This window comes from Diadema setosum, chromosome 17 (genome assembly GCF_964275005.1).
Source record: "Diadema setosum chromosome 17, eeDiaSeto1, whole genome shotgun sequence".
NCBI lineage: Eukaryota > Metazoa > Echinodermata > Echinoidea > Diadematoida > Diadematidae > Diadema > Diadema setosum.
Genome location: NC_092701.1, coordinates 10750010 through 10768109, shown reverse-complemented (window position 1 = coordinate 10768109; position 18100 = coordinate 10750010). Strand labels below are relative to the sequence as shown.

The window sequence follows — 18100 nt, the reverse complement described above, 5'->3', positions numbered from 1 at the left end:
CTGTAGGTACTACCATTAATCAAAGACTGCAAGTATCTGTGAAGTAGCGATTACTCACTGTGGAAAACACGTAATTCTGGCCAAATCCGAACTTTGGTCATATTTGCGACAAAATGTACAATTCGAATTATTCAAAATTTCATTTTTCATGAAAGGCACTTATTCCATTAACTTGTAGTGACAAATGTTTAGTGTAATATTATTCCTCATGCTTTCTGAAAGAGGCATAACCAAGTGCTATTTCATTATGCCAGAAAGTGAAGATTTGTTGAAATTTCTTAATGTATGATTTCTTTGTATTCAGTATTTCATCCAGCGATGTTGACAACGAAAATTTAAGAATGCATAACTTTTGAATCGATTATCTATATTTCATCATATCATTTTCACTGATGTGTTTTGTTAACATCGTCCTTTTATTACATGTAATTTTCTTTAATATTCTATGCTCTATGAAGGCACACGCGAGGTAAAATGAATTGCTGAAATACGAAAAACAGAAACAAGAAGGAACGGCTATTAACGAATGTTTCCAGTGTATACACGACACTCTAACGTACTGGTACTTTAACAGTCGATCGCAATGAAAGAAAAAGAGGAGAAACTTACTTGATGAAGTTGTTATGAAAAGTGTTGAAGGATCCCAGGGTGGTCATACTCCCCATGCCTGCTCCGGATGAGAAGAAAACCTGCAATGCGGCGTCTTTCCACGGCTGTGTGCAAGGTTTTCAGACAGATGAAAGATGATTTAAGTGTCTCAAGATAAAACCAATGGAGGAGATCTCTGTACGTGTAATTACGCAGTCAAGTAAATTCCTGCTTGCATTGACCCATAGTTCAGGCAAACGCAAACATGATCGTGATTGCCTAAAAATAAAAATGTCAAAAGAAGACGTTTTCCATTTGAGGAGACAATGAACAGAAATATGAAACTACTGACCGTGAGAAAATTATAAGAAGGATAAGTTAAAATCTATTTATCAATAGGGGCTTTACCTTTATTCTGATAAGATAACAAACGTGAAGACAAGAACGATGTAAAAAAAAAAACCCTTCATTTTACTCTGAATAATGAATATGATAATTGATGAAATCGACAGTTTGGTATCCTCGGTTAGAGTTTAAAGGTCTGTTGGGTGTAACTTAAAAACAAGATAAGAACCCCGCATTCTTTTTTTTAGAAAAAAAACAAGATTACTATCTTTTTAATTGGCCTCTTAAGTTTAAAGTTTGAACATTTTAATAGTTGTGATTATAATGAAAATTGGAGGCAAAGAGTACGGCCTATAAAAAAACATGAAATCGATGTACGGCAGCTTTTATGAAGTTTTCTATTTGTAGAGTTCTTCGTTACATAAGCATAACCAGTGGAACGGGGACGAACCTTTGGCTTTAGAATCTCCTGCCACCGAGGGTTTACAAAGAAACGGACACCATCCCCGCTTCCGTCGAGAGTAAGGGCGCGAATAAGCAAGGCCGTGAGCATGATGTATGGGAAGAGGGCAGTGAAGTAAGCGACCTTGAAGGCATTGAGAAAACACACACATAGTGAGCAGATAAACGGTTAGAAAAGAGATATGATGCTTCCCTTTCAAATCATAGTGGACTCCCTTTATAACGAAGTCCTCAGTACTGGCCTCGTTATAACGGGAGTGCACTCTAATTCTATGAAGAATTTGATTAGATACCCGATAAAGGCATACTAATTTCATCGCTGTAACAATCGTAAGATAAACAAAACGACTGCACTTAATTTCACTGTTCAATATTACTTTTGCGAACAAAATGAATATGTGATTATGCCGCGCTAAGAATACAAGTCTACCCCCAAATCTTGCCAGATTCAGTCGAATTTTGCAAAAATAAAATTTTGTGAAATAAATGAAAAGCTGTAATACCATATAATTTGAATGACGTATATTCCTCTTTTTGAATTAATTTTAATAGAAAAAAAAAACAAATCTAGTGGATAATTTTTAATATCTGCCAGCCAATTTGATACTTATTTGATGATAAAATCATTTTGCAAAATTGCCTGGGTCTTTTTTGCTAATATGATTTTTCTTAAAATGTATACTGTGTTGTGGGGGAGCTCTGTTATTTCAGTTATGTCTTAGAAAGAAACATTTACGTTTTAAAAAAATGTTGACTTTTTTCTGTAACTTTTTAGTCAATTATACATATAAACTGCAATGCAATTTTCTTTTTAGCTTGGAAATGTTCACCTTGCCAGAGATCTTGATGCCTCGAGCCACGATGAAGAAGATGACGATCCATACAAATAGGTTACAGAGAGCGATCTGCCAAACCACGCCTCCTGTCTCCTCAATACCTGACGATTCCTGAAGAAGTTCATTTCTTTATTTATGAAGGGAGGGAGATACGGCATAATTCATATAAATGCACAGTAAGATAGAGATTATACCGTCATATCATTAAAAGGATGGTACACATTCAGTTAAGATGGGGCTTCAGGTTTCTGACGTGTTTGATGATGATTTTTTTTGAGATAATTAGAAACTATATGAAAGAGCATGATTCTAACAGGAATTCAAAGTTTATTTGATGAAAATCTGTTTTGAAATGGCGGAGATATCCAAACCAAAGCAATCCTTTTATTAGCATTGCTTTAATTGTTGTACTTTGTTTTTGAATATCTCAGCCATTTCATAACCAATTTTCATCAAAATAAACTTTAAATTCCTCTTAGAATTGTATGCTATTTAACATTTCACACAATGGTTTCCAAAATATATTGCAAAAAGTTAAAAGCTGTATCCTCACCTCAACCAATACTGTACCATCCCTTTAAGTTCCTTTTTGTATAATATGTTTTGCTGATTCTCACAGAAAAACAAACAAACACACAAACAAACAAACAGTCAATATGAAAAATCTACAGTGCCAAAACATGAATATTCAAAAGCTTGTCAAAATTATCATAATTAATCAACTTCAAGTCTTAATATAACACAGAACTCATACACATACTCTGCTACTACTACTACTACTACTACTACTATTGTGGTAAAATAAGTAAAATTGATTTAAAAAAAAACTGTAAAATCACTTTAAACAAGAAATAATAGCAACCCCACCCACTTTCAGCCCACAAGAAGACAGTGAAGAAAGACGCAGCATGCTAAGAAGAGACTCTTGTCTGTACTTCTTGACACAGACAGTGCAATACTTGAATATCCAATCACCATTTTCTTGGAATTGGCAAGCATTGTTTTTTAAAGCTACAGAACATTCACTTTTTCTTTCAAACTTTAAACGTGATTCACTTCAGCCAAGAAAGGATTATAATTTTGTGGGGGCGCTGTGGCATAGTGGATAAGACTCCCGACTCCCGCTCGGAGGACCCGAGTTCAAATCCCGCCCAGCGCTTACGTCCTTGGACAAGATGTTTTACCCACCATGTCCCTCTCGACCCAGGTGTATGAATGGGTACCTGGCAACGCTGGGGTAATAATAATGGTAGGGCCATTATTATTATTATTATGATGATGATTTTGGAATTCGCAGATATAGGTATAAGACTTAAGACATGAACATACATAATTATGTTATGGATCTTATCATTTGTATTGACATAACATAGTTAAATCTTTATGTGCCGTGGTCGCACGTCCCACTCAGTAGACGGTGTGCCAACTTCGCATATTCCGCTCAAACGCACTAATCCTCTTAAAACGATCGATAAATCGCCTAATCCCACGGTACAATGAAAGCTTTTCTCGCGCTTTTGTTTTCTTTTTACATACAGCTTGCATTCTATGTGGTGATTGACTATCAAGCGGTGTTCCCAACTAAATTTGCGTGTAAATTCGAAGTTTCTCTCACGGTTTCATGCGCAAAAGTCACGCCTTTACAGTAATGTAGCAACTGGTCATTAAACAAATAAATAGAAATATATTTGTCATACAATTCATATCAAAGCAAAGCTTGGCATTCCTCTTCAACTTTGCTCACCATTATGTCCAGCTTAACAGAAATTTGTAGAAGTTATATAGATTGGGAAAACAGAATTCTTTCTCAAAGCATGACTACCTTCGTGTCTCAGAATAACGTGGCACACAAGGGGGTTTCCACCATGGCAAATAAAGAGTTAAAAAAAGAAGCGATGTTAAAGGTGTGCGAATGACGTCTGATCAAACACCATGAGACCGTTTCAAATGAGCAGCTCTTTTTTCTTTTTATCAAAGGCAAACTTTTGGCAAGGAGACCGTCAAACTTCCGCGGCGGTAACGGCAGACTATTCTAGAGAGGAGGTCGTCAAACTCCTGCGGCGGATGGTTTCAAGTATGTTCATCAGAATAAAACAAGAAATTGAGACAACTGACAGAGGCAATATTGATGTACTATAGAAACACAAAGTCAAATACTCACAAACATAACACTTGAAAGTGTTGCTATGGAGCTGACTCCCCTTACCCAAAGTCATTTGGTCACCCTCCCCCCACTTAGCAAAAAGTTAGATCCGACTATTCCGATACACGCATTACTCTCGGGGGAAAAAAAGTGAAAAAAGTAAAAAAACAAACAAAAAACAACAACAACAACAACAACAACAACAACAAAACAAAAATCTACGCCGATTGCAACTCGAATCGATATGCGCTTACGTTTTTCTTACGTGATTCAACTTTCAATCGCAATGTAAAGGGCGCGGGCACTCCCAGCCATGTCTCATAGCAGCTAAGTGTTTTTGTGAGTAGAATAAACTTGATATGGTATATTGGCCAAAAATGCATTACTAGTTTGTTTCTTCATATGATTCTAACATATATATATATTTATTTTTTTTTCGAACAGACTAAGAATTATCCCTTGTTTTAATACTCTGATAAGCATGTATCTTGAGCTTGTAATTTGCTGTGCAAGATATCTGCTTTCCACACACAAGATGCAAGTGTTTGATCTGCACATCGAAGCAATTCATCCTTCATTTCCTCTGAAATGTTCCCTTTTCACAAAACAAGTATATATACTCGCCTCCAATACTCCTCGCTCGGAAGTTTGCGCTGACCGTGCAGAGGATCCGTGTACTGACTGAGATCCACGTAACTCTCATTATAAACCGTCACGTTGTACTCTCCTAGCTCCTCCTCACTCAGCGTAGTCAGATTGGCGCAGCTGCCATTGGTAATGATGATGCCTCCATCTTCCAGACAAGCTCCCAAAAGCTCGCTGCAGTACGGTGTGTTCCAGGGGTGGTGGCATCCCACCCAGGGCAGGTTGGAGGTGAACGACGCGAAGCAGAAATAGACGGAGTAGGTGATGATCACGCAGTAATAGCAACGGACGACTACCATGGCGAAGAACTGGCCGTAAGACAGACCTGGTTGGATGACGAGTTTCAGAGAGCATGTTTTCGTGCTGGCAAAATCTCGACCAACTACTTCTGTTTAAAACACTAAGTGATCTGGTATTTAGGCCTAAGATGGATATACAAGTAGGCTGAACCAAACCAGTCTTCTCTCGATCCTTTTTACATTTTCCCTTCCTTCTAAAATTGCTTAGTTCTAAATTATGACGGTGTTCCTTACCGTGATACTAAAGCTTTTCCTGATAATAAAGAAGCGTCTGGCTCGATGTTATCACCATAGCCACCCAACTACTTATTCCTATTTATGTTGTCGGGTAGTAATTTATTGAAGGGCATATTATGTTTAACTCCAGTGAAATGAGAACGTTGCTCTATTCTTGCCGTTTTACAATTGACAATATTTGAGTTTTGATAGAGGTGAGAAAAATAATACACTTTCTTTCACTTAGAACGTAGAATATATTGTGTGTAAAGTAATATTTGACATTTTGACATTATTATTATCAAGTATTATGTCATGGCTCTGCTTACAACCCAAGTCCGACATCGTTCAGTTTCTTGGTCCAGAGTCCCACATCATTAAGAAGAACCCACTTATGCGACCAATGATGTATTGAACAACAGCAGCTCCTTTTGATAAACAGAGTACAGGTCTTTAATATCTTCTTTCGTTCTGTACGCAATATGTTTAGGTTTGTAGATCACCCGACCGTAAAGCAATTTACCCTTGGTGAATGTTTTCCTGAGGAGCGCCTTGGTGGTACAGCGGTATAAAATGAAGAGCAACTGCTCTAGGAGAGGGTCCTCACAAAAAGTTATAACCCACTTGAGTTATCGACTTGTACAGGTTGTATGTTTGTGAGTACACAGCACACAGCTAACACTGTAAGAAATGTCATTTTTATAGTTTCAAACGATATGGCAGTTTTCAACGACAGTCTCATTCGCAGCGCTTATAATATTACAATTGTAATATATTGAATAGAAATACTATATATCATATTACGATACTATGACCCCGTTTTATCAAAAGATATAATCGATTATAAATTTCCAGGCTGCCATAGGTTTACCATAGAAATCAACTATATAATCAATTATAACTTTACATAAGACAGAAAACATCATCACCAGATCGTGTGCGAGAGACTCGTAATATATCTCGCTATATATATATATATATATATATATATATATATATATATATGTATGTATAAATGGTTTGTGTATGTGTGTTGGCAGAGACTGAAAAAGTAGCCATCAATCGGAATCATTACCTCTCATAATCGGGAGCGCATTCCAGATGTTCATCATATTGCTGGTACTGTATTGACCAACGGCAAACTCCAGGACAACCAGCGGTACTGCGCCCAACATTAGGAGAATAAGGTAAGGGACCATGAAGGCACCTGTCATGGCAAATCAAAAACAAATAATAAACCACAATTACAGGGTAATTTACCCGAAATATATCCGTGGATTCTGTGGACGCAGGAATATCAGCCTTCTAGCAATCAAGTTTGAAGAAAATTTCATGATTTGTTAAAAAGGTATAAATCTTTAAAAGACTTGGTTAGATCTGTCCCGCAAATCACCGGACAGGAATGCCACCAAAGTTCGTAATATCACGATAAGAATATAATGATATAAAGAAAATAAAAATTCATCTCATGCATATTGCTTTTCTAGTACAACGAAAGAGCACTTGACTTACCTCCTTGAGATGACAAACGAGACTATTATAGGCAACCTAATACTAGCAGTCGGAAATTGAACTTTCTAAAAAGAATCAAAATTTTGTGAAATTGTCTTTAGGATTGCCATACACCACGATGAGTTTTAGCTTTCCATCATTCACTGCATTCACATGATATAATGTGTGACGGTATTAAACATCAGGTATGTCTGATGTAAAGGATGTTCCATCTTTTGGAGAGAATGACTCGTAATACGCTGTCAATTCCAGTAAAAGAAACTATATATGTTATTTGCACTCTAAGGCCCGAATTCACGAAGGTGGTACAAATGAAACCATGGTTTAAACCACGGACAAAAACCATGGAGCGCCAAATGTCGCATGGAATATTTCGTTACAAAATCAATCATTTAGCCTTAGTCGATGAAATGATTATTTTGTAACGAAATGACAACATTTTGTAAATAAATGAACATTTCCTCCACGAAATGACCAATTTCGTAGGAAATATTCCGTGCGACACTTGGCGCTCCATAGTTTTTGTCCATGGTTTAAACCATGGTTTCATTTGTACCACCTTCGTGAATTTGGGCCTAAGTTTTAAACATTCTTCATCGCAGATCTCACCGTCGCCACCTGATTATGTGAATCTTAATGAGTACATTCAGGTGTTTGGATAATGGCGATTGTGATATCGTGCGTCGACACTGGCAAAAACAACCATTTCCCTCACTACGGTCTTATTTTGCTGAAGTGCCTTTTCAGACTCAACTGTCTTTGAATAAACATCGATGAAAGGGAACAGAAAACTCGAAAACATGACAGTTTTCTTATCACAAAATTGAAAATTACTGAAGTGGACACTTGGAGAAGTATGTAACATGACTTAATGATAGGACATGTCATCTACTGTTACTGTCTACGGTTACTGTCTGGAACAATGTGCGAAAAATGGGGAAAATTAGATTACAAATCACAACCAACCAGCCAAAATAATTTCTTTCTCTTGTATCGAAATAGGCGCATTTCGCAAATGATATCACTTGAGCGATAATTTCCCAATGTACACTTGTTTTTATCCAGGCTGGCTGTCGGCGGTAATGATAAAAACAATTCAGGAAAGCATGTTCAAAATGCTTTTGTGCCACTTTTGACAGAAACATGTGAATGAATTAATTAACGAGCGATGAACGTCCATGTGTAGTAGGTCCATAATCAAGGTATAAGAACACTATACTTCTGTTAAAACGGAACGCTGCTCAGAGCACACGAGTGAAGATGTAAAGATTGGCATAGATTATTGTCACGACAGTCCCGTGATAAGATAGGTGTCCGTGTATCACTTCCCATCTTTGAAAAGAAAATGCGAACATTTTGTCAAGTATAAAAATACTGCATTGTTTAGACTCTTATTTTGATTCCCGCATAGAATCTGATCTTACTCATCATAGATATCTGATTTCAGACACAGTTTCTATTTAGATAGACTATAGAGATATTTATTCACTAGAATGAACTGCCACACATTCCTTCTGGTACAGAAGTTCTATTTGCCTAGTAATAAAAGGAATATATGACCGAAATTTGCTATCAAGTGTTTTTTTTTTGTTCTTTATATGAATTATGAATACGTTTGGTAGCATGCTTTAACGTTGGTACAAAGTACAAAGTGCTGCATGTTGAAGATAGACAACAGCACAGGAATCATGCTCAATTCTGTGTTTCTATTCAGGGTACACAGGTCAAAGAGAGTTGTAATTTACGGCGACTGTTGAGTTGTAAAACGTGATAGATAGGAAATGGTTAAATTCCATGATAGATCAGCACACACATTTTGACAAAGGAACTTACGTGCCAATAATGGTTCGTTAAAAGAAAATATTGCACGATCAGCGGGAATTAGCCACGGCTGACTTTACCTGTGAGGATTGTTACTGTGGGTGAAGATGTATTTAGGACCCAAACTATACTTAGCATACAGATAATCTAGGCCACATAATTTGATTCAGAAATTATACAAATTAAAAAAAAAAATTGACACGTGAGTTTTTGTGTCAACAAAAAAGTTCGATACTATTTAAGATGTCCCATACATATATATAGTTTATAGATAGATTAATGAATTAAGTGATTGTTTGATGGATTGATTGATGAATTGATGGAATGACTTTGCCTGATTCGATTTCTCCATTCCCTTTTCATATAAAAGTTAAACACAAATCGAACAAAGTTATCGAGTAATATTTGAACAAAGGAAATACTTGGAAACAGGAAGTGATTGACTTGACAGTATACAAAATAAAGACGTGTCATTTTACGCGTGAAAAAAAAAGGTTCCACGCACCAGCTGATCGAGAGACAAATTTAGGAAATGTACAAGAGTAGTAGAAATGCAGGAGACAATTATCACAAACAGATGCTAGACGATGATAACTGCCTCAGAAATACACATCTTATGCAACAATTCCATCATAGATATTCCGGTCACCACTCACTAGGCGTTTTCACATCAGCCCGATAAAAATCCAAGATTTGATTAAAGCACGAAACTTTCATAAGTGTTAGTACATATCACAAGATCTATTTTAAGATCGGGAGGTAAGTCTGATTTGACCTCTGATGACCTCCAGAGGTCAATGAACTTTAAATATCAGAATATTAATGTATGAGTTTGACATTAGCTACTTTCCCCGCTGGTGGTCAGTTCAATGTACTCTCCATCTCCAAAGCCCCGCACCAAATTACGGGAAATGACATAATGACGTGTTTTTGTCCTCTAATCACCAAACGTAAATGACCCTCTGAACTGGAAGGGTGTCCTCGTTCCAGAATGTATCCCTCTTATTTTAGCATTTACTGTTTAGTGGAGTGGGTCAGACAGGAACTCCAAAGACAAATTCAGGGACAACGACCCAGAACAACGATGACGTTGGATGTCATAATGACACTTATATTCATTTGGTTTATCATTTTGTTATCTAAGAAACAAAGTCTTGACCAGTGGTTATAGAGAAGAAGAAGATGAAAAAATTGATAGACAGTGGGTGAGTTAATCAGAAATTTAGATGAATCATAGAAAATTAAGTTTTTACAGAAACGAATAGGAGGAGAAAATTGGAACATTTGACCATTCTAGTGAACGCCACACCCCAATATAAGAATGAGCCAATGAAATGTTTTTAGGGAAAGGAAGTTTGTTAGTAAATTAGTTATAAAAGACCATGTTTGAGCCGAGAAATCAGTTAGCGTGGCAAGCACAATGGGAGCGGCTTCACACTATGTACTGAAGCAAAGGCTGCAGAGTATTTTTGAAGTTTAAGGAACTTTGAGAATAGTTGGAGACCACAGAGATAAAGTCAGGAGCTCCTCTTCCATGATACATCATGCCCCCTCCAACTAATCTTTATCGACGCTGAATGCACCATCGACCTATTCTGTAAATGTGATGACGATCTGACTGTCATGACTGAATCGGCGAGCAACAGCACATGAGGAGAAACTGTGCATCACGATAAGGCAGAACTTCGGTTTACGCCAATTTGGAGTGCAATTACAAACTCCAAAATAGTCAACTGGTGTCATCGGAGATGTTAATGCGCCCTGTCAGAATGACACAAAGTGTACAGTGATGGTGACAAAGAGTTTAATGACGGCATGACAGCAGACCGCTCAAGTTCACAGGGTGTGGGAGGGGGCATACCCACCCATCCCCCCCCCCCCCGACGAAGTTTTTCAGTTTTTAGAATCTGATGCATACTTTTGGTGGAATATTCGGAAAATTATCGATCCCCAATGTGTAGCCAGTCTATGATATGGAAGGAAACCACTCATAGGCAGGGTCGGAGAGGGTTTATATGGTATTCCACTCCCATTCGAAAGAGCTTTTGCCTTTTAGGGTTGTTTAGAATTGAGATTCAATAACATCTGGCACACATGCACTTTTGGAGGAATATCTCGAAATTTGTATCAGAGAGGTGTCATACGTCAGCCATCTATGGAAGGAGACAAATCGAGGAAAGGATATATGGTTGGCGTTATCCCTCTCCCACATTATGGAGCTTTTGCATTCTTGTGTTTGCAATTCAATGATCTCGTGCCACTCTTGGTGGAATATTTGGGGAAAAAATTATCCACCCTAAAAGTGTAGCCATAATAAATACATGGAGGGAAGGCTGCCATAGCGAGGGGAGTATATGGGAGGGGCTGTCCCCCAACTCCTCCTATGCGAGGGAGCCTTTTCATTAAGAAGGAAGAACGTGTGGAAATGAAAATCTTGTATACATGCTTATGACGGAATTTTTGGGAAATTATCAATAAAAGGGGTGTACTGAATCTATGGGTAGTAACCGAGGAAGGTAGGGTAACTGATTGAAAGAGGATACCCTTCTCCAAAAAGAGGAAATATTTAAATATGTTTGAACTGAAATGACAAGTCTGGTGGAAATTGAAAACGGAAAAAAAAAACATTATTAAAAAATCAACCATTGACCCTTGCCCAAAACACTGTCCCTCCCCCTCCCCCCCCACGCTTAGAAAACACACACACACACACACACATACACACACACACACACACATACACACACACACACACACATACACACACACACACACACACAAATTCAGCCGCCCCTGCTTAGGTGTTACTTTTGAGGAAAATTGAACATGGAATTGTGAAGTCCACGTCACCATGTCCCCGGGGAAGAAATATTAATTACACTGTATAATGCACTCGCAAATCTGTCAAACCTGGACCACCCCACCCTGGCAAAGGGCAGCAAGTGACAATGCGATATAATTCTCGTAAATAAACAAAAATGTTGTCCTGCCGATTCCAATGACATATCTCAATAGGATTGATTTCTACGCCATATTTTTTTCCAGGAAAACATCAATAAATCGGATTTGAGTATATTATTTGTCGAACCCTTCACCCCCTCCATGCTAAAGTAGGACAGTACGTGTATACTGTTTTATATATAATTATATATATATATATATATATATATATATATACATATATACATATATATAAGAAAGATCATTTAAGAGGACTGACTTTAATTTACTTTTGAATACATTTCAAGAGATGTAGTCTGATTTGTTAAGGGGCAAATCATTCTACTGTTTGCAGTCTTGTAAACATACCTGTATCTTTGGCGAAAACTGCTCGAGTACGTGGACGGTCATAAGTACAAATTACACTGTCGAGTAAAATCGGATGTATGAACCAAACGGTTTCTTTTGAACATTTATTGTGTTGAAAAGTTCTGGGTAATTCTTTTGGTGCTCTATACAAGACAATCGAACCCGCCTCCAACTCAGACATCCGTAGGCGTTGTGGTGTAGAGTGGGATCTTAACATCTCTCATGAATATGATGAAGCGAGACTTCTTTTTTACTTTTCTTTTCTTTTCCCCACTAACCAATAAGTTTAGCAGGAAGAATAGAAGCATTATCACGTACTGTTTGCATTTCCCATCACACGATTTTAACAATGGCATTTTCATGTACACATTTTGCCTGCAAAAGAAGAGACACATTACTTGTTTCACACAAGCTGATAGCAGAACGACAACTGATAATCATCCGCTCATGTGAAATCAAGCAGATCTTTTTTTTTTCTCAAAACATTTCAAGAGGCATCTTGGTGAGTTACTGTCTGTCAATATAATGTGTAAGATGGACCTACTATACATAGACTTGAGACGAAGGTCTTTCTTTGATCCCATCATCATCGCCGCCATCCGATTATGTGCATGATCTTAATGAGTACATTCAGGTGCTTGGATAATATGACGATTGTGACATCGACACTGACAAAAGAACCATTTCCGTCACTACGGTCTTATGACAACATGATAATTTTCCTGTCACAAAATTGAAAATTACTGAAGTGGACACTTGTGGACAAGCATGAAAAATGGCTTAATGATAGGACATACATGTCATCTACGGTTACTGTCCATGTTTACTCTGGAACAATGTGCGAAAAATGGGAAAAATTAGATTGCAAATCACAACCAACCTGCCAAAATAATTGCTTTCTTTTGTAAAGTAAGCGCATTTCGCAAATTAAATTTAGTATATGAATATAAGAACGACCCAAGTCCATTAGAGAAAATTTAGGAAAAATGGAAATTAATAAAAAAATCCATACTCCCTTAAGTGTTTTCGGCTATTGGGGTGTTATCAATTCAAATTTGAATATAAAACAGTCACTTGAATGATTATCTGTATTTGCATGACTACGTAAATGGCTTTCAAACGCGATAGCCAAATTTGGACTTGGGTCGTTCTTATATTCAGGTACTCATACTTGAGCGATAATTTCTCAATGTACACTCCAACTGCACATGCATTTTTCTTGATTTAAGAGAATTACTATCTTCTACGCATGTAGTTTTTAGATTTCTCGAAAGACGTTTTCATATCAGCTCGATAAAAATCCAAGCTCGAGATATATTTTTGCGATCGCAAATTAGCGCGCTATTTCATTTCCTATTCACATCAGCCCGAAGAGAATTAGCCCGATTTTTTTTTTTCGAGCTAATTCGGCAGCTGAGCATGCGCAAACAGTGTCGGGTATACCAGTAGAGCGCGCGCTTCGCGGCGGGTCACACACGCTAGGCATGATGGGATGCATCGCGCTAATTTTTTTTGTTTTGTTTTTTTGAGGCGAGTTCACATTATCAAATAGCGCGCTAGTTCTCCAATAATCCCGCTATTTCAAAAATTTCCCGAGTTGGACTAGAGAAATTTTCTCGATCAGAGCGATACAATTAGCGCGCTAATTTGTGTTTACATTATCAAATAGCGCGCTATTTCGTGATCGGGTTAATTTCCCAAGTCAGAAAATAGCGCGCTATTTCGAAACATCGGGCAGATGTGAAAACGCCTAAAGCGTCGTCTTGTTTTAATCCAGGCTGGCTGTCGGCGGTAATCATTAGGCGTTTTCACATCAACCCGATAAAAATCCAAGCTCGAGATATTTTTCGCGATCGCAAATTAGCGCGCTATTTCATTTCCTATTCACATCAGCCCGAACATTATCAAATAGCGCGCTAGTTCGCATTAGTTATCCTGTTATTTCGGAAATTTCCCGAGTTGGAATCGAGAAGTTTTTTTCGATTAATTAGCGCGCTAATTTGTATTCACATTATCAAATAGCGCGCTATTTCGTGATCGGGTTAATTTCTCAAGTCAGAAAATAGCGCGCTACTTCGAAACATCAGGTTGATGTGAAAACGCCTATTAGATCAATGCAGAAAAGCATTTTAAAATGCTTTTGTGCCACTTTTGACAGAAACAGGTGCATGAATTAATCAACGAGCGATGAATGTCCATGTGTAGATGGTCCATGCTGGCAGAGAGTTTTAAAGGGGCCCTGAAATCCAAATGCATGTTGATTAGTGTTGATTTATGATACCCTCAACATCACTTTTGCGGTAAAACAAATATCTAGAAACATTTCATATATTTTTAACATTTTTTTTCTGCTATTTTTCTTCAGATTACTTGGGAACGCCCACAAAAAAAAATCCTTCCCAAACAATCAATATTAATATTCTTGAGATGACCTCATCCGTCAATCACTGTTAAAGTAGTGAAATGTTTAACAAAAGACATTGAAATGCACATTTCTCTCGACTCAGCATAACTTGTGTTTCTGTCATATTAATGTGACTAACAAAAGACATGGCGAGGGAATGCATGTTAGACCTCTCAATAGGCGTTTTCACATCGGCCCGATGTTTCGAAATAGCGCGCTGTTTTCTGACTTGGGAAATTTTCCCGATAGCGAAATAGCGCGCTATTAAGGTTTGATAATGTGAACACAAATTGACACACTACTTGTATCGCTCTGATCGATAAGATTTCTCGAGTCCAACTCGGGAAATTTCTGAAATAGCGGGATAGTAGCGCGCTATTTGATAATGTGAAAACGACTCGAGAAATTAGCGCGATGAATCCCATCATGCCTAGCGTGTGTGACCCGATCGACCGAGGCAAACTGCACACAAATCATGGGGAATTTTTGAGAGGGCACACACATTACTGATGCTGTTTGCACATACTCAGCTGTCGAATTAGCTACAATGTGTATTTCAAAATTTTTAACTATTCGGGCTACCCCCTCTTCGGGCTGATGTGAATAAGAAATGAAATAGCGCTCTAATTCGCAATCGCGGAAAATATTTCGAGCTTGGATTTTTATCGGGCTGATGTGAAAACGCCTAGTATGTCGTTTTTCAAGATGGTCCATGACGCGACTGTATGCTCCAGGACCATTTCCCTGAGTCATTCATCGGAATCGTACAGCCAACGAGCTTGACACTGGCCAACACAGACCCGCCAGCAGCTAAACTAGTTAACATTGCCCATGAGCTTGACACTATAGGCGAACCAGGCCCACAAGAGTCCGACACATTGGGGGGGGGGGGGGGGGGGGGGGGGAGGCCCACGAGACCTATACACTGAGTAGATCAAGCTTTCTGATGTAATATAAATCTCATAGGCCTTGTTTTCCTCGAGTGTCGAGCTCGCGGACCGCACAGCTTGTGGACCTGTATTTGATGTCGAGCTCATGGAAGCATTGTTGTTCATCCAGTGTTTAGGTCACGGGATGTACGACTCGTGGGCTGCGTAACTCATGGGCTGTACAACTCTTGTGACGTGCACCCGATGAGGTGGGCCTGTTGTTTTCTGGCTAGCATCTTTCACCCTTTCATCCAGTTCAAGGGACTTTGCCATATGCCTGTTCACAAATTATCAATAAGCATCAGCCCAAACATGGTACTCCTCTCCCCGCCTTCTATATTTAAGCATACAAACTTTGTTCAGTGCAAATTAGATAATGTTGCACATAATTTCATGCAAGCTAGTCTGCATAACTAACCCAAATATAGATTTTATATTTGAGGTCACTGCCATCACTGAAGACACGTAAGCTTAAAATTTCTGAAGTAATTGATCGCTCACATTCCTGAGACCAAGACCTGTCACTATCAACCAATGCTCTGTGGAATATGCATGCATACTTTGATTGTAACGTCAGTGCGTGATTTGTACATGATTAAACATTTAGGATTAAACCAATGAAACCAAACATCAATATTCTATTATGTAATCCTACACAAATTCTGATATTCTTATAGGTCAGTGACTTCACAGTCCTGAGAGGTCAAAGTTGGATACACACAGGATAACGACCAATGTTCTGTGGAATGAGAAGACACTTCTATTGTAGCATAAATGCTAATAGCATAATGCATGATTGCACACCAGGTATACAGTTAACCATTGAATATACATCAAATATCAGTATTCTGATATTTTAGGTCATTGACCTGTCACAGTCCTAAGAGGTCAAATGCGGAGACATGATATTTCCCTTGATCTGAGGAATAGGAAAACGATTCAGTTGTAACACAAATGAATTTTTAGGACATTATTAGCATGTTTATCATCAACCAAATGCACCAAAAATCAATATTCTGATATTTTGAGGTCATTGACCTCTGGAGGTGGTCATCAGGGGTCAAAGGTAGAAACCTGTCAAGACTCTGTGGAATATTGAGGCAATTCCACTGTAACATGCCGTGTTTATCATTAGCCAATGACGCAGAATATCAATATTTTGATATTTTGAGGTTATTGACCTCTGGAGGTCATCAGAGGTCAAAGGTAGAAACCTGTCAGGGCTCTGTGGAACATGAAGACAATTCCACTGTAACAAAAATGAGTTTTTAGTACATCATTATCATGTTTATCAATGACGCAAAATATTAATTTTCTGACATTTTGAGGTCATTGACCTTTAGAGGTCATCAGAGGTCAATTCAGGCTTACCTCCCGATTTTAAAATGAATCTTAGCATGTACTAACACTGGTGAAAGTTTCATGCTTTAGTCAAATTATGCACAATTTTTCGGCTTGTCTGCTCTACTATGTTTTGTACACATGTGTATTACGATACCACATTCTCTTTCTGGCTGCCCGTCTATAATATAGCGCACAAAAACATGAATTTTTCGTCTTGTCGGTTTCCCATTGTTTGCATTGATACTTGCTGTCTTTGTATTAGGTAATCAGGTGATGCTGAATAAGCGATAAAACATGTATCGTTGAGGATGAGGAAATGATCGTTGAATCTTGCCATGCTTGCTTACCTCCACCATTCTGGAAGCACAGGTAAGGAAACCGCCAGATGTTGGCAAGACCAACCGCGTAGCCAAGACAGGTAACCACGAAGTCAAACCGGCCACTCCATGTGTCCCTTCCTTTTTGATTCGTCGGGTCACTTGACATCTGTCGGAGGTAAACGTTGATTATTCAATGCTTCACCTTTTCAAACTAAACTTTTCAAACAAGTGAATTTCCCTTTATAACAACCTATCGTTCAACAGGTAGATTCTTCGAAGCTGCTCCCGTTAACTCCGACCTTTCCAAGAATATCTTTGAACTTTTCAGGGAGTCACGTAAACCTTTGGCAAAATTTTGGGTCTCTCCATGGAGAGCACGATCTATTTATCTATCAAAGTCATACTTGTACAGTGTATACACATTAGGGCATTAAGCACTGAACAATGAGCAATGACCCTGCGAAAGATGCACCGTATTGTCAGGTGAAAAAGGGCTTTAGTAAGAAAAAAAAAATCAATGAACTGAATTTATTCTTGAGTCATGCTAATGATATACATAAATTGCATCTGCTTTTATCTGCACGACTGCATTATATTCATACCAGTGAGTGCAACTCTTTGGTTGAAAATAACATCCTAATGAAATTCAAATCACATGGAAGAAGATTCAAGATGTGTGCTTTATGATTATGGGTAACATTCGTGAGAATGTATTAATTATCTAAGACAAGTAAATAAAAAAACAAAACAACATCAACAACAGATAAACCCTCCCCTCTTGTTAGCTCATAGGTGAAATGAAACAAACTCTTCAGGTTATGCTCAACAACCATACATGTATATACATGTACGTATGGATTGAATATGATTTTTGACATAGAGTCAGAGGAAAGTGAATACATTCCTTCCTGAATTTGACTCTTGAAT

The 18100-nt window shown here is 38.1% G+C and overlaps 1 protein-coding gene across 1 annotated transcript in view; it reads right to left on the bottom strand.

Annotated features, from left to right (window-relative positions):
• LOC140241168 (sodium- and chloride-dependent neutral and basic amino acid transporter B(0+)-like) overlaps positions 1-17339 on the bottom strand; it is a 31179-nt gene extending 13840 nt beyond the window's left edge. The window contains exons 1-6 of the mRNA XM_072320929.1: positions 17201-17339; positions 6610-6741; positions 4999-5344; positions 2226-2358; positions 1385-1519; positions 610-713 (exon numbers count right to left, since the gene is read on the bottom strand). Of these exons, the coding sequence (XP_072177030.1) occupies positions 610-713; positions 1385-1519; positions 2226-2358; positions 4999-5344; positions 6610-6741; positions 17201-17339 (989 nt within the window). The remainder of the gene's footprint in view (positions 1-609; positions 714-1384; positions 1520-2225; positions 2359-4998; positions 5345-6609; positions 6742-17200) is intronic.
• Between the last annotated feature and the right edge of the window lie 761 nt (positions 17340-18100).